At 43.9% G+C, this 22,301-nt stretch overlaps 1 protein-coding gene across 3 annotated transcripts in view; it reads left to right on the top strand.

Moving 5' to 3' along the window:
- Positions 1-484: 484 nt before the first annotated feature.
- txndc5 (thioredoxin domain containing 5) overlaps positions 485-22,301 on the top strand; it is a 30,253-nt gene continuing 8,436 nt past the window's right edge. Inside the window, exons 1-7 of one of the 3 annotated variants that reach the window (XM_033019028.1) lie at positions 485-560; positions 658-896; positions 9,181-9,330; positions 10,158-10,263; positions 18,340-18,439; positions 19,946-20,061; positions 21,867-21,953. In XM_033019028.1, the coding sequence (XP_032874919.1) occupies positions 715-896; positions 9,181-9,330; positions 10,158-10,263; positions 18,340-18,439; positions 19,946-20,061; positions 21,867-21,953 (741 nt within the window). In that variant the 5' untranslated portion in view covers positions 485-560; positions 658-714. Of the gene's footprint in view, positions 897-9,180; positions 9,331-10,157; positions 10,264-18,339; positions 18,440-19,945; positions 20,062-21,866; positions 21,954-22,301 lie in introns of all 3 variants that reach the window. The other 2 variants (XM_033019029.1, XM_033019026.1) reach the window with 2 other exon arrangements.

The raw sequence follows: 22,301 nt of genomic DNA, 5'->3' as shown, positions 1-22,301 counted from the left end.
CCTGCCACCTTTACTTTTCACCTTGCTACCTATTGCTTCTACCCCCATTTTACACTCCTCTGTCTCTCTGCTCACACATTTAAGAACCCCACCACCTCTTATTCTCTGTTTATTATTGTTTTCTTCTTTCCCCCCTACATGTTGGGTCTGAGTGCTTCCCTTCTCTGCCTCCTGCCTCACACACTGTCCACTAGCTTTCTCTATTTGAGTTTTCTCTTGACTTGACAAGCTTTGCACCATTCTGCTGTTATAAACTTATTATATCTACCCTTATGGTATTTACTCTATGAGCTTCATGCTAACAAGAATTGTCATTGCACCCTGGTGTATCGGATAATAAACTAATCTGTATCTATACTTTGTAGTCCAGGTTGCTTTGACATTGCCTCTGTTCTGCAGGCACCTTGATATCCAGGGTAAGTGGAGCAATGCTGCCCAACACACGCATCCTGCAGCCGCGCTCCTCCCAGAGGGACGGAGAGACGCTTGATTGACAATACCGGCGTTGCAATTGCGTGCGAGGTTACCATATGAACTGACGTGAAGCTGTTGTAAAACAGGCAGGTATTTCCCTTTCCCGTCTCTGCAAGCCGTCCAATTTGCGGCTGCCGGAGTGGATTCCACGTACACTTTTTGTTGTTGTTTTTAATTTTGCAGAACAGCGGGCCGGTTCTCCCGTGCATAGTTATCTTTGCAAGTGCAGTCGAACGAGAGATGGCTGCTTTTAAATCCTACTCAGCCTTCCCGCTGCTGCTTGCTCTTCTCCTGGGCGGTTTGGGGAGCTCCCTGCAAGAGCTGGACACAGTGGACGAACACAGCAAACACCTTTACAATGCGGAACTCTTCAGCCATGCAGTGCAGATGTCTCCTCACTTCATCATGTTCTTTGCGCCCTGGTAAAGTTTTCTTGGCACCTTGTTCTACTTCTGTTAATGGTGTATTGCATTTATTCTTTGGGGAAGGGGAATGCAAACGTTTAGGTACGGCTTGAATTCTCATCCGCCAACATGCAGATGCTATTTTGCAAATGGCATTTGTGGATAGCCAAGGAGGTCAATATTCAAAGTTCGCAGCCAGCTCCTGCTCAGAGCATTATCACAAATTCAGTGCTGAATGTTTTATTTTAGCGGGATAGTTTGCTAACCCCTTTGTTTGTACTGAATTTCATCTCCACCCATGTGGCCCGCTGTGTGTATACGTGGCACAGAATGAAAAGCAATGCAAGATCAAGTTACGTAACGTACATTTAGAAAAAGCTAGTCTAGTCCGTTTGTTTCGCGGGAGAGTCGTTGTTTATGGATTAGCGGCACCTTTGTCAAATCTGTGCTCAGTGAGTGGTTACTAGTGCGAAGATTTAACCTCGCTGTTGGAAGAAGTTCGAGACATATCTAAACCTTCCTCCCCCTCCACTTCCTGTTATACGTACAATGAAGAAATGAGAAGAGAGGGAGTTAGATGTGGCCCTTGTGGCTAAAGGGATCAGGGGGTATGGAGAGAAGGCAGGTACAGGATACTGAGTTGGATGATCAGCCATGATCATATTGAATGGTGGTGCAGGCTCGAAGGGCCGAAGGGCCTACTCCTGCACCTATTTTCTATGTTTCTATGAGCCACACAATTCATCACTCCAACCAGCCACACAATTGATCACTTCAAGCATCCTTCCCCTTCGTATGAATTGCCACATTCCAACGTTGGAATAAACTAAATCAGTAGATATAAAGAACTGCAGATGCTGGTTAATGCACGAAAGGACCCAAAGTGCTCGAGTAACTCAGCGGGTCAGGCAGCATCTCTGGAGAACATGGATAAGTGATGTTTCATGTTGGGACCCTTCTTCAGACTGATTTGGAGGGGGTGGGGGGAGAGAAGAATGCAGGGAAATGAGTGAAGCAGGACACAGCGTGGCAGGTAATGGTCAAGTTAGGCACAAAATGCTGAAGTAACTCAGCGGATCAGGCAGCATCTCTGGAGTAAAGGAATAGGTGACGTTTTGTGTCGAGTCCAATCTTCAGACTAAATGAAGAATTTAATTAAATGAGGAATTCAGACTAATGAAGAACGGTCTTGACTCGAAACAACACCTTTTCCTTTTCTCCAGATATGCTGCCTGACTTGCTGAGTAGCTCCAGCATTTTGTGTCTATCTTTGCATCTGCATTTCCTTCCTACACAGGTAACAGGTCAACATAGGCAAGGAGTTTTTGTGATAGGCAGATGGAACAAAGACCAGAGATAAGAAAGGAAGGTGTGAGATGGTTTGAAGAGTTGGGGTTTGTAAAGCCAGAGGGAGGAAAGGGGTGGAGGAGAGAAATAGCTGAGAGTCCAAGTAGGAGAGGTGGGGAAAAGAGGGAGAGTAAGGGTTTGGGGATCAATGAGAGGTTACCTAAAACTGGAGAATTCAATGTTCATCTCTGTTGGGTTGTAATCCAACCAAGTGGAATATGAGGTGCTGTTCCACCAGTTTGCCCAGGACAGATAGGTCAGTGTAAGAATGGGAAGAGGAGTTAAAATGGTTGGTAAACTTGAGATGCGGTAGGTCTTTGCAGACTGAGCGTAAGTGTTCAACGAAACGATCACCAAGAATACACTTGGCTTGCCCTTATACAGGAGGGCAGAAAGGTCGGTGTGGAATGGAAAGGGGAGTTAAAATGGTTAGTGACTGGGAGAAAAACAGAAAGGTCAGCGTGGGAATGGGAAGGGGTAAGGCAATTTTATTTTTACTCACAGGATGGTGGTTGTCTGGAATATGCTGCCAAGGGTGCTGGTAGAGGGACGAGATGGCATGTAACAAGATTTTAGACTGGCACGTGGATGTGCAGGTAATGGAGGAATGTGGATCGTGTGCCAGCTGGTGAGATTGACAGCCTTGTGTTTGACACGGACATTGTGGGCCGATGGGCCTGTTCCTGAGCTGTACTACTCTCTGTCATATAATTACTAGCCCAGCTACTGTGTTTTTTGTAGCACTGATGGCATTCCATTGGGAACTGCAGTGGATAAAATAACCAGCAGTCTTACTACTTTTATCTTTGCAGTATTGGGGCAGAAATTAAAAAAGAATATTTAATATTTGATGCGCTCCTTGTTCTCTCGTTCCAGTTTGAGCACCTGGTGGCTAAACTGAAAATTAGAGAGAAAGGATTCACCAGTCAGTATGTATTTAGGATGTGGGGGGAAACTGCAGCATTCTTTAGCACTTCATATACTCACAAAGGGAATGTGAAAACGGCACACAGACAGGCACCCAATATCGAGGTGAAACCTGGGTCCACTTAGCTGTCAAGTCCAGGTATCTCCTCTTTAAGGGTCTTCAAGTTTTCTTCACCAGCACTGAGTTATGGAGAAGGATTGGACTTTATTCTTTGGCGCACAGGAAGCTGGGAGGTGATCTTACTGAGCGATATCAAATCATGAAGGGCATAGATTGGCTAAATGCACGCGGGGCTGCACAGTGGCAGGGTTGGTGCTTTGCAGCGCCAGAGACCCGAGTTCAATCCTGACAACAGGTACCGTCTGTATGGAGTTTGTATGCTCTCCCTGTGACCGCGTGGGTTTCCTCTGGGTGCTCCGGTTTTTCCCACATTACGTGCACTTTTGTAGGTTAATTTGGCTTCTGTAAATTGCATCTAGCATGTAGGATGATCATTGGTCACCAGTGGACTCGGTGGGCCAAAGGGCCTGTTTCCATGCTGGATCCCTAAACTAAACTAAATTAAACACACAGTCTATATCCCACGGTTGGGGAATCCAGAACTAGAAGGCCAAGGTTGAAGGTGAGAGGGAAAAGATTTAACATTAACCTGAGGGGCATCTTTTTCCACACAGAGGGTGGTTATGTTGGTTATGTATATGGCTCAAGCTGCCAGAGGAAATGGTTGAGGCAGATACAGTGACAACGTTTAAGGGACTATTTGGACAGATACATGGATGGGAAAGCCTTCCAGAGAGCTTTCAAGAGAGAGCTAGATTGAGCTAGATAGCGGAGTCGGGGGATATGAGGAGAAGGCAGGAACGGGGTACTGATTGGGGATGATCAGCCATGATCACATTGAATGTGGGTGCTGGCTCGAAGGGCCGAATGGCCTACTCCTGTACCTATAGTCTATTGTCTATTGATATGGGTCAAGCGTAGTCAAATGGGACGCGTAGATGGACACATTTGGCATTAGCAGGTTGGGAAGAAGGGCCTGTTTCTGTGCCGAATAGCTCAAGATTCCAGCACCTAGTCTCATGTATTCCTCCTTCAATGTTTCTGGGTCTAAATCCTGGAACTCCCTCTCCATATTTCTATAATGCTACTTAAAACATATCTCCCTGATCTAAAACTTGGAGCCTTGACCAAATGTCTCCTAATGGTTCATACTTATAGGGCTTCATATCAAATTGCATTGAATCTACATTCCTGTAAAACAGGATTTGCTGCTGTGCTGAGGTTTGATATACAATCTGTATAACAAGACAAATAATCTGCATAACAAGACAATCTGTATAACAAGACATTCGCAAGAGGAGTGACTCCTGGCACAGAAAATAAATGGGTGTGGGGGACACCATCTCCACCTCTGTCCCGGGAGTCCTGAAGGGCAAACTGGATGCCCTGTACAGTTGGCGAGGTGGTAATTACAAGTCATAACCTACCTGACCGTATCTTTAGACTTTACCTTAGACTCTAGAGATACGGTGTGGAAACAGGCCCTTCGGCTCACTAGGTTTACGCTGACCAGAGATCACCCCGTACATTAGCACCATCCTACACACTAGGAACAATTTACAATTTAATTGAATGTCGCTCTTCTAGGGAGATGCTAATTGCATTTCGTCGTCTCTGTACTGTACACTGCACAATGACAATAAAGTTTGAATCTGAATCTGAAGCCAAATAACTTACAGTCCTGTACATCTTTGGAGCTTGGGAGGAAACTGGAGTACCCGGAGAAAACTCATGCGGTCACAGGGGGAACATACAATTTCTGTACCGACAGCACCCGTAGTTAGGATTGAACCTGGGTCTCTGGTGCTGTAGGGCAGCAACTCTACCACTGTGCTCCCCACCGCCCCCCCCCCCCCCCTCCCTCCCGCCACTGTGTAGCCCCCTCACCATCCTCACCAATGTACCTGTTATAGGCGTATCTGTCTGTGATGGTATAACTGCATTGCTCTCTTGTTGAAGGTGGTGCCTCATCTTCCCCTTCAAGCCATACTACACTACAAATGTCTGTATGCGACATCAGCGTAGATATAGCTGGTTCTAAATAGCTTAAGACACCACACGTTGTTGCTTCCATACTAAACAGTAGAAGTGGTTTTATAGAAGATTGGTTAAAATTGCAGGTGGTATAGAGTTTAGAAGTACGTGTTCCTTTGCAGGACACTGGTAAGGTGGCACCTGTGTGTATTGGGAGGAGCTCGTGTCTCTATATTGAAAGAGGGATATGCTTGTATTGCAGGCAGCGTGGAGAAAATTCACTGGGTTGATTCCTGGAATTACACCAGGTATAACAGATTGTTGCTATCCTTATAGGAGATCAGAAAAATGGAAATCACATGGAAATATACGAGTTCCTCGGAGGGTGCTTTCTCCCAATGGGGTTACCCAGGGCTGCCGACATTGGGTGTGATTTGGGAGTGAGAAATTGTGAGAGACCAAGCCCGAGGGAGTGTTGCGACCGAGGGGGGGGGGGGAAGGATGTTGGAGGGGGGTGTCCCCCCCTCCCACAGTACGGAGCTTTTGCATTTTTCAGCTTGAAATTGAAGGGTTCCGAACAATGATGTGGAATCTGGTGCATACTGTAGCGAGTCTTTTAACTTACACTTGAATGCAATAGTTATGCTTTAAATTGGATTAGGTATGAATAAGGTTAGGCTAAATTACTTTTGCTAATTACATTCCACAATAGAGCCAGGCTCTGATCAACAGGTGCAGCACATTAATTATCTTAGTGTATTCATGTATGGATATCAGATTATAATCAAGCACTTGGCCCATGTTGACTAACCTGGGTGTCACTGCACACCTGCTAGTACTCCTGACCCTTGAACCAGTTGCATACCTTCTCTCATTCCTGACCCTGAGTCCAGCCTTACACCTGCCCCCCTATTCTACCCTGATCATAGCTGCTTACCTGCTTAGGTTCCCAGTGCTGAACACCCCCATTGTCCCAGCTTTGACTGCACACCTAGTACTATTCCAGACCTTGACTCTGGATGCACACTTGGCCTTGCTCCTAGCCCCTCTGCACTGACAATATATCTGGCCCACACATAAAGCCCCATATCTGACCCCCTAGACTTAACCTATTACGTTCAAGTCCACGGGTGCTTATCCAATGCGGTAATGTTTTATGGGGGACTTCACAGCCAAAACTTTGCTACATCCATTGGCTTCCTTGCTAGTTACTTTGTCAAAGAAGTCATCAATTGGTTGAACACAATTTCTCATCCATAAAATTACACTCACTTAGCTGTATAAGTATTTAGTGTTTAGAAATAGTCAGTGAGGTAAACAAACATAATAGTTGAGGGGCAAATGACAATAGTGCTACCTTCCCAATATTTAACTGAAGGAAATAGTGGGTTATCGGGGCTGTATGTTGTGACAGACAGCCTGACACCTTGCATGTCATTTTAATATTACACTTATCCCATCCCCCTGGATATTCCAGATTAATAAATTAAGGTTTTGTCAACTAATTACAAATCAGGCTAATTACAAATCAATAACATTAGCCAACTCCGAAACACGAAGCGCAGAGCATTGGGATCCAGACATCACAGACAACTGGCCTCAGTTCCCCATTCACATCCGGCAGTGTTCTCCGTCTGAACCAGGGGCCGTGGAGAGTTTTTGAAAGTGGGGGGGTTGAGTGCCCCCCCTCCCACGGAAGGGACGTTTTGAAATTTGATGTATTAAAAGCATGTTTTAGTGCATTGTTGAACTATGATTTCTATGTTTTTTGTTTAAAGTGTTTTTAAGAAGTAACTTTTTATGGTGTAACCTTTTCCACACAAAGGGTGGTGGGTGTATGGAATAAGCTGCCAGAGGAGTTAGTTGAGGCAGGGACTATCCCAACATTTAAGAAACAGTTGGACTGATACATGGATAGGACAGGTTTGGAGGGATGTGGATCAAAAGCAGGTAGTGTAGCTGGGACATGTTGGCGGGTGTGGGCAAGTTGCGCCGAAGGGCCTGTTTTCACACTGTATCACTCTATGACTACATTATACCTCCACCATGCATGAATGCTTCAAAATCAAGTGGTCGAGTTTTATTGCCATATACTCAAGCATAGAAACATAGAAAACAGGTGCAGGAATAGGCCATTCGGCCCTTCGAGCCAACACTGCCATTCAATATGATCATGGCTGTTCATCTAAAGTCAGTTCCTTTTTCCTGTTTTTTTTCCCGTATCCCTTGATTTTGCTAGCCCCAAGAGCTAAATGTAACTCTCTCTTGAAAACATCCAGAGAGTTGGCCTCCACTGCCTTCTGTGGCAGAGAATTCCAACTCTCTGGTGAAGAAAGTTTGTCCTCATCTCAGTCCTAAATGGCCTACCCCTTATTCTTAAACTGTGACCCCTGGTTCTGAACTCCCCCAACATCGGGAACATTTTTCCTGCAGTTACAGTGAGTGAAAATCGAGCAGCAAGCAGGATTGTTTCTCCAACCACCCCCATTTGAAGGCCACTATCTTCCACCGCTTCTACCCAGTGCTTGTTATCTACTTCCAGCAGCCACTGGCTGTCCTCCAGGATTTCCCAGAGCCGCAACCTGGTCCATGCTGGTCACCAGGGCAAATGAGGCACAGAGACTCTCATGGCAGCGGCGCAACGCTTCTGAAGCCTCTGACAGCCCGGGACACTTGTACTGAGACTGCTCCATGGCCGGAGCTGCAGCGAGCGACTCGCTAGTCCTGGCTCCCCGTCCGCATTGCCCCCGCCGCTGCTTCTGCTTCCATCCCTCCCTCCACCCTGGCTCTCCAACACCCATGACCAGGTTGCTCAGAGCACAACAGCACCTTGTCCAAAGCTGGAGATATTGAAACATGTCTAGCCAAAAAAGTGGGGGACCTGTAGCCCCCCCCCCCTGGTTCCGCGGCCCATGTACCTCTCTCCTGCCGCTTGCCGACCTCGCTCATGTCAGCCGCTTCCCGTAAATCCTTAAATTCCGACTGCCGCCAGGAGCAGGACATGGCCTTACTCGCTGCGCTGGGTGACAGTCATTCACTGCTCGGTCTGTGTCTTTCAATGTAAATTTGCTTGTGGACATGGATTGGAGGTGTGTGACGGTTTGGTCAAGTGAGAATAACAGAGAATAAGTGCTGCTGTCTTGTCAACAGATGCGGACACAAGCAGTTGATATTAGTTTTGAAATTCTCGTTGATGAGCGTGAGAAATCTGTGATCAGCGTGAGAATTGGGCGAAATGCATGAGTCTCACGCTCAATGCGTGAGAGTTGGCAGCTCTTGCATTACCTAAAACCAGGGTGCATGGAATCAGAATATGTCACTGCTGATTTATGATGGATAAGGAGAAGAATTTCTTAGAAGGTTGCATATATTTTGGAATGCTCCACTCTAGAGGGCTGTAAAGTTGGAATTTAGTTTTGTTTAGAGATGCAGCGCAGAAATAGGCACTTCGGCCGACCTAGTCTGCACCAACCAACAATCACCACAAACACTAACATTATCTTACATGCTAGGAACAATTTACAATTTTTACTGAAGCCAATTAACCTACAAACCTGTACGTTTTTGGAATGTGGGAGGAAACCAGAACATCCGGAGAAAATCCATTTCACTGGGAGAACGTGCAAACTCCGTAAAGACCGCACCCGTAGTCAGGATCGAACCGGGGTCTCTGCCGCTGAAAGGCAGCAGCTCTACCTGCCGTGCCACTGTGGCGCCAAGTACTTTGTTCAACGTTCTTTGGTCCATTTGATTTTCCACACTGAATAGCAAAAATATGGGTATCCTGACAATATGTGGCTGTGCTGTTGAAGACCACTTGAGGCGTTTGCCACTCAATGTGTCCCTGCAAATTTACTCAATTTTGCTTTAGAATTAAATATTTGCTTCATGGGGAAACTGAATGCTAGCTCAAGCTACAGGCCTCAAAAGAAACTTTGGTTTAAACTCAACACACCATGGAGTTTGGCCGACTTATACTGTTTGTTTATACAGGTGTGGACATTGTCAGAGGCTTCAGTCTACGTGGGATGAACTGGGGGACAAGTACAACACCATGGAGGAACCTCCACTTAACATTGCTAAAGTTGACTGCACCAAAGACACGCAGATCTGTTCTGATAACGGAGTCCGAGGATATCCTACGTAAGTGGGGAGTCTGGCAGTGGGGTTGCTTTTGATGATCTTTCTAAATGTCTTGCAGTCCAGGGAGATGTAAGGCACTCAACCAGTTGGTGGTTTGTGTTATCTGAAGGTGTATAGTGTTGTCATTACCGAAGGTTTGTTCGTTTGCTCCTTGCCTTTGATCTGGTAGGAAGAGGGGTTGATTCTGTTTTCAAAATATCCCATCTTCGTGTTACAGTGAAAATTATTTTTGATACTATAGTCAAACCCGCCCTCACCACTACATCCCATCATGCATTCCAAACTCTAACCACTTTCTCTCTATACGTTTAAAAAAAATCTCACGTGATTTATGTTAAATGGGTTCATTATACCATTGGTCTGGTTCAAAATCATTCCCTGCAGATTTGACAAATTTAGAGATTCTGTCAGGACAAGTAGTGTTCTGAATACAATATTCTGAGTGTGTTCTGCAAATATAATCTGCTGTCAAGGCTATATGAGGTAACTCCCTCTGTGGTGCTAGTGCCCTTTACTGCAGTAATTAAGTGTCTATGAGGCAAAGTGCAACTTCATTATTGCAGTGTTGACTTTAATCAACTACCACCATCTTAATTGTTTGCCTAAATATTACTTGTTCACCCCTCATTCCTTTCCACCTCTTTTTCCCTCTACCTTCTGCTGCTCCCGACAACAAAACATTGAAAGATCGCTTGAACTTGGGTAAAAATCGTGTCAACTTTTTATGAATCCTTCCACATCTTTTAATGCTACTGACGTTAGATAGGTTACATGCCTGCACTGTTGTTTCGTTTTTCCCAAACTGTGTGTTCTGATTTGTTCCACAGACTAAAGTTGTTCAAACCTGACCAGGAAGCGGTGAAATACAAGGGGCCTCGCGACTTCCAGTCACTTGAAACCTGGATGCTCCAGACTGTGAATACTGAGCCTGCTGTAAGTCTATAGATCAGTGCTAAAGTGAGAACTAGTGACGGCTGCTGTTCTTCTGGTGAAGATGCCCCCACTGCAGTTGGGGCGGGGTTCCAGAATTTAGGCCCAGGAACATTGAAGAATTGACACTAAATGCTGGAGTAACTCAGCGGGTTAGGCAGCATCTATGGAGGAAAAGGATGGGTGATGTTTTGGGTCGGGGCCCTTCTTCAGTCTGAATAGACAATAGACAATAGGTGCAGGAGTAGGCCATTTGGCCCTTCGAGCCAGCACCGCCATTCAATGTGATCATGGCTGATCATCCCCAATCAGTACCCCATTCCTGCCTTCTCCCCATATCCCCTGACTCTGCTATTTTTAAGAGCCCTATTTAGCTCTCTTGAAAGCATCCAGAGAACCTGCCTCCACCGCCCTCTGAGGCAAAGAATTCCACAGACTCACCACTCTCTGTGAGAAAAAGTGTTTTCTAGTCTCCGTTCTAAACGGCTTACTCCTTATTCTTAAACTGTGGCCCCTGGTTCTTGACTCCCCCAACACCGGGAACATGTTTCCTGCCTCTAGCGTGTCCAAACCCTTAACAATCTTATATGCCTGAAGATGGGTCCCGATCCGAATTGTCATCCATCCTTTTTCTCCAGATAGCTGCCTGCTATCTTGTGAAGATAGCCACAAAGTACTCTAGCACTTTATGGCTATCTTTGGTATAAACCAGCATCTGCAGTTCCTTTCTACACATCATTGAAGGATAGGTACATAAGGGAACACAAATGCTGGATTCTTGAATACAATAGAGTGCTGGAGGAATTTTTTGGGAGGGGAGGGGGTCAGGCAGCATCTGTACTGGGAATGAACTGACGATGCTTCGGGTCGGGACCCTTCTTCAGACATGGAGTGAGGGGAGGGGAAGGAGCAGGAAAGGTGGGGGTGGGGCAAAGCCTGGCAAGTGATAGGTGGATACAGATGGGGGGGGGAAGAGATGGCACTGGCAAATGGATGGAGTGAGAAACAACGGAGACAAAATTGTATCAGATAAGGAGGGAAGCGGAGTGAAAAGTAAAGCCAGAGGGAGGGTTATAGGTGGGTGGGCATGAGTAAATGGTAAAGGGTAGTAAGTTAGTGGGGGCGATTGTTTTCACAAAACGAATGGTTGGAACCTGGGTCATGCTGGTTGAGATAGTGAAGGCAAGTACTGTCAACATTGAAGAAGCAACTATGCAAGCGCTTGAATTGCCAAGGCGTGGAAGGCTGCGGACCAAATGTGGGTAAAGAGGACTAGTACAATGATCGTAGTGGACATGGGTGCTGAGAGGCCCGTGTCTGTATTGTTGGATGCCATGACACAAACAATGAGTAATGAACTGCAATGAATGAGTCCAAGTGAGATAGAAATTTCCTGCTGCTAACCCATGCTCAGACCAGCATCCAATACCCATCCATCCATCCATTAACTTGACCAACTTAATTAATTACTTGCAACTTGTATGACTGTTTTTTGTGTCATTCGCTCCTGGGAGTGAATAAGGGAAGGATTACCATTGATTTGGCACTTGGAAAATAATAATGGATAAAATTATAATAATGGATTAGGATATTCTCATAGTGCGCTGTGGAGATTCACCTGGAGGTTGCCTGAGATAGAACATTTCAGTATGAGGAGAGACTGAACAGGCTGGGTTTGTTTTACATAGAGCTAAGGATGCTGATGGGGGTTGATAGAGTTGTACAAAATTGTGAGATGATTTTCTCATAACAGAGTTGCCTAAAGCTACAAGGCAGAGCTTTAAGATGAGAAGTACGACATTTAGAGGAAATGTTTTTTGACCTAGAGGGTGGTTGGAATCTGGAAGACACTGCCTGAGAGAGGCAGAGACTCTCACAACATTTGTAAAGTATCTAGAGCTCACCGGAGTTGTCAAGGCATGGCGAGCCTTGGACTGTGCCAGTAAATGGCATTAGTATTGGTGAGTCCTGATGGTTGACAAGGACATGGTGGTCTGAAGGGTCTCCTTGTGTGTTGTATGACTCAATGAAACTAATGTTGAAACATATGTTGTTTTCTTGAACTTGCTATTGAACAGTGACTAATGGTGGATAAGGAAGATCCATGACATGACTTGGGGCATATATTACAGCTGTATACAACACTGGTGAGACCACACATGGAGTATTGAGTGAATTATAATTGCATTATTGTAGGATGTGATTAAGCTTGAGAGGATGCAGGAAAGGTTCACAAGGAGCATTGAGTATAAAAATCATAAAGCCATGATGTGGCTTAATAAAACTAGTTGGGCTCCATTTTGAGTATTGTGTGCAGTTCTGGATGCCCCATTATAGGAAGGGTGTGAAGGCTTTGGAAAAGGTGCAGAAGAGATTTACCAGAATGCTGGCTGGATGAGAGAGTATAAGAAGAGGTTGAACAAACCTGAATTGTTCTCTCTGGAGCTTTGGAGGATGAGGGGAGACCTGATAAAATTGTGAGAGGCATATGTGGAATTAACAATCAGATCCTTTTTCCTAGAGTGGAAATGTCAAAGACTAAAGGGCATCATTTCATTGTCAGAGGGGGGAAATGTAAAGGAGATGTGCGGGGCAAGTTATTTTATGCACAGATTGGTGAGTGCCTGGAACATGGTGTCAAGGATGGTGGTGGAAGGAGATATGATAGTAGCATTAAGAGGCTTTTCGATGGGCAAATAAATATGTAGCGATTGAAGGGATGTGGATCGCAAGCAAGCAGAAAAGTTTAGATACATTTGGCATCTTGTTTGGCACAGATATTGTGGGCTGAAAGGCCTGTCCGAGTGCTGTCTGGTTCTATGTTGCAATAACTGGAGGGTTTGAGTTATAAATAGAGCTTGGGAGGAAAGAGGCTGAGGGATGACTTTACAGAGTTCTATTTTAAATCATCAGGGTCTTAAATAAGGTGGATGGTCACAGACTTTTTTCCCATGAAATTGGGGAGTCTGAAAGGTGAGAGAAGAAAGATTTAAAGTGAACTTGAGAGATCAGTTTTTCCGCACATGATGATGGGTATATAGAATGAGCTGCCAGAGAAAGATGGGTTCAATTACAAATGATACAAGTGATTTGCTCAGATTAATGGATGTGAATGGTTTAAATGGATACACAGTGAAATGGGACTAGCTCATAAAGGCACCAATGTCTGTATGGATGAGGCAGGCTGAAAGGCCTGTTTCCGTGTTGTATAACTGTAGTTAAAAGCTGGAGAGCTTGTCTCTAGAATCAGTTCCTTATTTTCGGAGCTTAAAATGGTATATTTAAAGAGTAGTTTCTACTGTAGGTCACTGAGCAGAGACTATACAAATATTGTGATGCAAATGTTGTGGTTGGTAACCGTGGCATAAATGACAGCAAATAGAGTGGGATGTGTACTGGATGGCAGGGGATTTGATAAGTGATGACTAATTCGTCTGTTTAACTTTAGGCCACTGTTGTATTAAAATAACCCTGAGAAACTGCAATGGGGTACAGAATGTGCAAGCATCTGGTACTTGCAACTGATGCTTGGTTGGCTAGATGAGTGGCTGAACAGTCCTCTATGTGTGAGACTACTTCAGTGCAGTCCTATAGGAATTTCTCCCATATTAAAGAAACCTATCTCACAGCGTTCAAAGTTGTCTGATCGATGGAGTGCTTCTTGTGTATTTCCTCACTTCACTACCAACTTTGTCTTGATTTTGATTATACCACTTGATCTGTCTTCCCTGTTGAATGTCTCCATTGTAACCACCTAGTTAATAGTCTAAACAGGTTCTAGATGTGTTAATGCCCTTATCGCCCACCTTTGAGCCCTGGTCCCTGTGTAAGCCAGTGTTGGTGGCATCTTCTGAACAGCAGGAGGGTAAAAGATTGTCAGGATTATGAAGACTTTTCATTTATATTGCATAACTCTTTCCTGTTTTAAGTGTGTGAGTTGCATGGTTTAAAATGTGACCTATTCTAACTAGTTCCGTGATAAGTTTTGTTATTAATCACTCATTCTTGAATAAGGCCATGACATCTAGTCCATGGCATGTACGGAGGTGTGGAGCAAACAGGCCTCGAATGTTCCTTCCGCACAGGTGACCAAGATGTATGGGTGATGTTGCATCGGTTCTTGAACTTTGAGGCTCTCTTTTCCTCTTTGCTCCCAACATTCTAGCTTCCTCATATGAATGAGCACCATGTTATATGTGGGTACTCCAAACAGGATGATCCAAGGCTTGTTTAGTTTCTTTGAGAGATACAGTGTGGAAACGGGCCCTTTGGCCCACCAAGTCCATGCCAGCCAGCGATCACCCCCACCGTGGTTCTATCCTACAGACTAGGGTCAATTTATGGAAGCCAATTGACCAATAAACCTGCACGTCTTTGCAAGGTGGTAGGAAACTGAAGCACCCAGAGAAAACCCATGCGGTCGCAGGGAGAACGTACAAACCCGTACAGACAACACCCGCGGTTAGAATCGAACCCGGCGCTGTCTACCACATGCCATGCCTGGGATAGCCAGGGTGGTGTGTGTAACATGGAATGACAGGCAAAATATCCTGGCTCTGCCCAGAGTTGGCACACTTTGATTGCTTCCACATGGTTCCAGAAGAAGGAAATTAAAAACCTTAGTAGTGTAGTCACTGTTGCAAAGTATGAAATTGGCAGATTGTATGTGTGGTTCAATGCTTGCATAATCTGTTTTTTTAAATTGGTAACGTAACATAATTAATGATTACACTTTCTGGACTTCTACCAACCAACAAAAACATCTGCATGATTTAAGGAGATGCTAGCAAGCTGTAGTGATGGTGTGCTAAACCTTGTACTGTGGATGCTAATACGATTAAATAATTTATTTCCTTTTCACACTTGAATTGCATGCGAAGGGGACATTTTGAGATGTATTGCAGGAAAATAACAATGAGTTAACACTGGCTGAGGTGAAGAATTTGGGTTGTCAGATGGCATGTTGAATGTGTGTGGAACGACGTATGCAAAGGAAGAAAACGCTCCATATGCTGGAAATCTGAGTTAAAAACCAAACTGAAGTTGGAAATACTCGTATCTTAGGCAGTGTGTGATAGATAAAGAGATACAGCATGAAAACAGGCCTTCTGTCCCACAAGTCTCTGCTGACCATCAGCTACACTAATCTCGTCCACGTTTATTCTCTTCATATTGTTACCAGTTTCCTATCAGATTCTACCACTTACCTACACACAAGGGACAATTAACAACAGCTAATTAACCTACCAACCTGGGATGTCAGGACTGTCTTATGAAGAAAGACTGGATAGACTTGGTTTATACTCTCTAGAATTTAGGAGATTGAGAGGGGATCTTATAGAAACTTACAAAATTCTTAAGGGGTTGGACAGGCTAGATGCAGGAAGATTGCTCCCGATGTTGGGGAAGTCCAGGACAAGGGGTCACAGCTTAAGGATAAGGGGGAAATCCTTTAAAACCGAGATGAGAATAACTTTTTTCACACAGAGAGTGGTGAATCTCTGGAACTCCCTGCCACAGAGGGTAGTCGAGGCCAGTTCATTGGCTATATTTAAGAGGGAGTTAGATGTGGCCCTTGTGGCTAAGGGGATCAGAGGGTATGGAGAGAAGGCAGGTACGGGATACTGAGTTGGATGATCAGCCATGATCATATTGAATGGCGGTGCAGGCTCGAAGGGCCGAATGGCCTACTCCTGCACCTAATTTCTATGTTAACCTGCATGTCTTTGGGATTGGGGGGGAAGCCAGAGCACCCGGAGGAAACCCACACAGTCACAGGGAGAATGCACAAACTCCACAGAGGCAGCACCCAAAGTCAGGATTGGGAGGTCTCTGGAGCTGTGAGGCAGCGGTTCTACAGGTTATGGCACGGTGCCATCCCTGTGACTGGAGAGAGAAGACTACAAAAAGTAGTAAACACTGCCCAGTCCATCATCAGCTCTGACCTCCCTTCCATTGAGGGGATCTATAGTAGTCGCTGCCTCAAAAAGGCTGGCAGCATCATCAAGGACCCATCCTGGCCACACACTCATATCCCCGCTACCTTCAGGTAGAAGGTACAGGAGCCTGAAGACTGCAACGTCCAGGTTCAGAAATAGCTACTTCCCCAAAACCATCAGGCTATTAAACTCAACTGAAACAAATATCTGAACATTAATAGACCATTATCTGTTTATTTGCAATTTATCTGCATATTTATTGATGTGTGTATATATTTATATAATGGTATATGGACACACTGATCTGTTCTGTATTCGTGCCTGCTATATTCTGTTGTGCTGAAGCAAATCAAGAATTCCATTGTCCTATCTGGGACACATGACAATAAACTCTCTTGACGACTTGACTTGAAGCAGGTAGCCTTTCATCTAAACTAGAAAACACGTTTAAACTTTGAGCTGATGTTAGGGGTGGAGTGGATTTGAGAATGGATGGAGGTTAGGATGGATTGAATATCGCTGTGTGGTGTAGTGCTGCTGGCTAAAAGAGGTGGTAATATCTAGTGAATCAAAGGTTGTTAGGAGGTGGAAGAGAGAGACAAATAAAATCTGAAATTGCTAAAAGTGGAGGGAAGAGGAAAACTGGAAAATGGTGAGATCATAGACTGGTGGGAGATTCTGTCTGACTAACTTAATTGAAAAATGTAAAGCTGTCACTAAATATATTAAAAGGGCAAAGCAGTGAATGTAATTTACATAGATGTCAGTAAGGCATTTAAAAAGATCCCTCACAGAAGGCTTATCCAAAATATTGAAGCACACAAGATCCAAAACAAGTTGGCAAATTTGATCCAAAATTGGTTTGGTCTTAGGAGATGGGGTTGTTGTTGGAGGGTTGCTTTTGTGATTGGAAGCCAATAGTCAACAGTGTACCCCAGCAGTCCAGGTTGAAGCTCCTGTGATTTGTTATATGCATTAATGATGTAGAAGTGAGCAGAGGAGATATGATTAGTAAGTTTGTAGGTGACACAAAAATTGGCAGTATTATTGATAGTGAGGAGGTTGATATTGATCTTACTTTATGCATTAGCCATCTAGACTAACCCACCATGTGGGACCTTGTCAAATGCCTTCCAAAGGCCTATATAGACACCGTCTACTGCCCTGCCTTCGGTAGAATCGGTATTCTTAGTTACCTCTTCAAAAATTTCAAATTAAATGAATGAAGTAGGATTTCCCCTGCTCAAAGCCATTCTGACTGTCCCTAATTGGTCCCCACCTATCTAGACATACATAAATCCCATCACTTAGAATTTTCTCCAGTAACATCCCACCACTGATATGAAGGCTCTTCATCTTGCAGCAACCTGGCTTATCCCAGCCACTCTTTTTAAACAAAGAAACAATATTCAGTCAATATCGAATCATACTGAAGGAACAAAAGGGCCTTGATGTACAAATTCAAAGATCTCTGAAGGTGGCAGTGAAGGTAAATAATGCGGCATACAAGGTGGGCAGGATACTTGGCTTCATTAGCCAGGACAGAGAATATAAGTGCAGAGAGGTCTTGGTACAACTTTATGAATAGTTGGTTCGGCCACAGCTGGAATATTGTGTGCGGTTTTGGTCCCCACACTAGAGAAAGGATGTGATTACACTGGAGAATGTTGTAGAGATGATTGACCAGGATGTTGCCTGCATGGAGCATTTCAGAATAGATTGGACTTGTTTCCCTTGGAGCAGGGGGAGAATCGAATAAAAGGTAGATAGAGCTGAGGCAAAGAGAGGGTAGATGGTAAGAAACATTTCCCAATGGCAACGTTTTCAGGTAAGGAGTAAGAGGCTTATAAGGGATCTGACCAATATTTTTTTTCAGCCAGAAGGGATGAGGAGGATTGCAGTTATTGTAATTGCACTCCTAACATGAGCAGCATTTAAGGAATACTTCAGACTACAGACCAAGTGCTGTTAAATGGGATTAGCGTAATTTGGGGTCAGTATGAAGATAGTGGGCCAAAGGGGCAATTTCTGTGCTGTATATACGACTATGATATCTAAAAATGTTGAATTTTTGTCTGTTTGTAATTGCAAAATGTGCTTTCAAGGTTTATGAACAAGTATTTTATTTTCTCTATAACAGGCTGAATCGGAATCGGAACCGGAGATTCCCACTGTCCCGGAAGCCAAGCAGGGCTTGTATGATTTGTCAGACAACAACTTCAAGCTGCACACTGCCCAAGGTATTTTTTTACATCCATGTTTTGTTTCTATGTATGGATTAACTAAATGTGTAAGCCAATTAAAAAAACAAACCCTGACATAGTTCTGCTATAATATTTGTTTCCATAACACAAATTGGTTATAATGCATTCATGTGGTCAGATTGGTTATAACATGATTTCAATCAGGAACAAGGGAATACAGAAAAGTTAGTTTGGAAATTAACAGGCAGAAAAAAAGCTGTTGTGGAAAATAAACTAAGGGGAAAAAAACAGTTTCTATGTAACTTCACTGCAGTAATCAGGCACCATTCTCTGTTAAGAACACAATCTGTCAGTTGCACCAAAGGTAGATATTCAAATTAACAAGCAATCGCTTCAATTAATGCTTGTGCAATGAAACTCTATAAAACTTTATAATAGTTTTAGCTATTAAAATTACATCTATTTTGAACATTTTGTGAGGGTGGGGACATTGTTGCAAGTTTATATCATGTGATTTTCTATAAGACAAGGTTTTTTTTAGCAACTGAACAATTGGATCTGATTGTTGAGAAGTTCATTATGAAAATGAATGTCTGCATCATTCATCCTTTGAGAAGGCATTGTTACACTGAGTGATTTGCAAAAATGTTCTGGTGTGCCCTCTTCAGTCAATTTAAATTTCATGTGGAATTTAGCTTGTCATGATTACATCAATGCCTTGGGGTTGCAAGGAATTCTAAATGACATTGTCGTTGGTGCACTGTGGCTGCAGAATGCTTGGTCTTGAGGGCACATTGCTATAGTTAAGTTAAGGCTTCCCCATGAAACATCCTAAGCCTGTGATGACTGCAACGTGGGCTAACAAGAAAGCCAATAGCGCCCGACTTTCCCACCAAGTCATGCACCATCTCGTCTTGGGATATTGCCCATTGTCATCGCATCAGGATCTTGGAGCGCTGTGCTGTGCGAGCACCTTCATCAGCAACAGGGCAAGAATGGGGAAGCAGAGCAAGGAGGCCAACCTTGCCAGGAATGCCTGTATCTTGAATCAATAACATAACATCTTTTGGCTTATGTATTGGTGATGCTGACAAAATAAAATGCTTCTATTTCCAAGGGGTGGGCTGGCAAGTTTCTAAGCTAAAACAAACATTTGGTTTACAAGAGAAAGAGAGCAACATTTAAAAATATTCTTCTTTCATCTTAGAAATCTCCATTCTAAATTATATACACACATAAATATGTGTATATATGTGTGTGTGTGTATGTGTATATGTGTGTGTGTATATATATGTATATGTATATATATAAAATATATGTGATATATAACAATATTGTAAATATGAGCTATATTATACACGTGTGTGTGTGTGTGTGTATATATATAAAAAATATTTGTCGGTGTGTGTATATTATATGTATATATACACACACCCACAAATATTTTAATATATATATACACACACACACACACACAAATGTGTATAATATATATATATATTATGTCAGCATCTAATAACTGATGATAAAAATCTCTTCCAGGCTTCCACTTCGTCAAGTTCTTTGCTCCGTGGTGTGGTCACTGCAAAGCACTGGCCCCAACGTGGGAACAGTTGGCAGCAACCTATGAACATTCCGACAGTGTGAAAATTAGCAAGGTGGGTGGGAGCATTGAGAGGAACAGGCTACGTTTTTAAGCATAAAGCATTTTCAGCAAGTGGCGGAGCGTTCTATAGATTTTGGGACTGGAAGAGCTGTTTGCTATTAGAGAAGAGATTGCTGGGCTGAGGGTACCCTGTCTTGTATATAGTCTAACAATCCATACATTACAAACTCAGTCCAAAGTCCGTGTAAACTCCACACCCATTTCCCTTCCTGATTCTCCTTGAAGACCGACAATTCTATTCAACAAAATTATCAATATCTACCGACACCATGGTGTGAGAAATGATCATGGGTGCAAGCTTTATATAGCAACCTGTAAACGTCTCAAGAATTGGTTGCATTTCACTTTGGTCGGATGCAATATAATTCCCAGCACTACCATGTGGAAGCAATCTCCTGGTTGAGAAGGCCACTAAGTGAAGAAATCACTTCCTATGTTCCAAATCAACTGATATTCTAATTATTTAAGAAGGAACTGCAGATGCTGGAAAATCGAAGGTACGCAAAACTGCTGGAGAAACTCAGCGGGTGCAGCAGCATCTATGGAGCGAAGGAAATAGAAGGGTTTCGGCCCGAAACGTTGCCTATTTCCTTCGCTCCATAGATGCTGCTGCACCCGCTGAGTTTCTCCAGCATTTTTGTGTACCTTTGATATTCTAATTACATTGACGATGAGTTCACTGGCCAGGTTTCTGCCATTTGAGCAGAATTGTCTATGATTCTGCTGAGGGCATTCTCAGATTAATGGGAACAGAGATAACTGCCCGCTATGAACATGATGGTTGATTCTATATGGAAAGTTGCCCCAAAGGACTTCAAGTAAATTTTATGTAAAGCATAGACAGTCTCTCTGGGTCAAGGTGACTTTGGCCTCATCAGTTATCTTTGAACTCGCAATGGAGGAACCATAGACTCTTCCAGTATAGGTGGCTGAGGGGATGGTGGATAGCTCGGTGGTTTATCAGATGGAATTCAGGTGGAATTCCTTCTGCTGCCAACCTATCCCATCTACACATCCCCATCTACACTTATCCCTCTAAACCTGCCCAATCCATGTATCTGTCTAATTGTTTCTTTAAAAATTGCAACAGTCCTTACCCTCAACGACCTCCTATGGTAGCTCGTTCCAAACACCCACCACCCTTTGTGAGGGGTGGCACAGTGGCACACCAGTAGAGTTGCTGCCTTGCCACGCCAGGGTTCGATCCTGACTACGGAGTTGTCTGTACGGAATTTGTTCGTTCTCGTGTGTTTTTTCTCCGAGTGCCTAGTTTCCTCCCACATTCCAAAGACGTACAAGTTTGTAGTTTAATTGGCTTTGGTAAAAATTGTAGATAGTCCCTCGTGTGTAGGATATTGCTAGTGCAGGGGGTGGTCGCTGGTCGGCATGGACACAATGGGCCGAACGGTCTATTTCTATACTGTATCTCTAAAGTCTAAGGATTTACTGTTAGCTGGGCAAAACAGAAGGATCTGCACTCTTTGACTATAGCCATATCCTTGTGGGTAGACACAAAATGCTGGAGTAACTCAGCGGGTGAGGCAGCATCTATGGAGAGAAGGAATTGGTGACGTTTTGGGTCGAGGACTTTCTTCAGACTCACAATGAACTCTGAAGAAGGGTCTCGACCCGAAACGTCGTCAATTCCTTCTCTCCATAGATGCTGCCTCACCTGCTGAGTTACTCCAGCATTTTGTGTCTACCTATGATTTTACCAGCATCTGCAGTTCTTTATTAAACATTTAGCCATATCCTTGCAGCTGGTTTGGGTGCTAATGGTGTGTGCTTTGTTTCCAGGTTGATTGTACGCTTCATCAGCAGTTGTGCTCTGACAGCCAGGTGCGGGGATACCCAACACTGCTTTGGTTCAAGGATGGTGAAAAGGCAAGTGCTTTGTTTCTGCTAACTGGATCTCCTCGCCTGCTTCCATTAACATGCTGGACTTCGCAGAGCTCATTAACTTCAAATATGTCGTAGAGTACAGCTTGGGGGTCTAAAATGGTGACACAGATTTTCCACATTGAATCTGCTGTATGATACTTCTCCTTTATCTCCTCCTTTAGTTCTTACTTATTTTGGATAGGGGGGGGTACAAAATGAAATACCGCTGCAAATTAGATATTCTGTGAGCACGTGACTGCAGTGGTGGATGGGGGGAAGGGGGGAAGGGGGGAGGGGGTTGTCTAGACATTGAACTGTTTGTGTAAAAAGGAACTGCAGATATTGGTTTAT

The sequence above is a fragment of the Amblyraja radiata genome, chromosome 4 (genome assembly GCF_010909765.2).
Source record: "Amblyraja radiata isolate CabotCenter1 chromosome 4, sAmbRad1.1.pri, whole genome shotgun sequence".
Taxonomy (NCBI): Eukaryota; Metazoa; Chordata; class Chondrichthyes; order Rajiformes; family Rajidae; genus Amblyraja; species Amblyraja radiata.
This window is presented reverse-complemented; position numbering and strand designations above follow the sequence as displayed.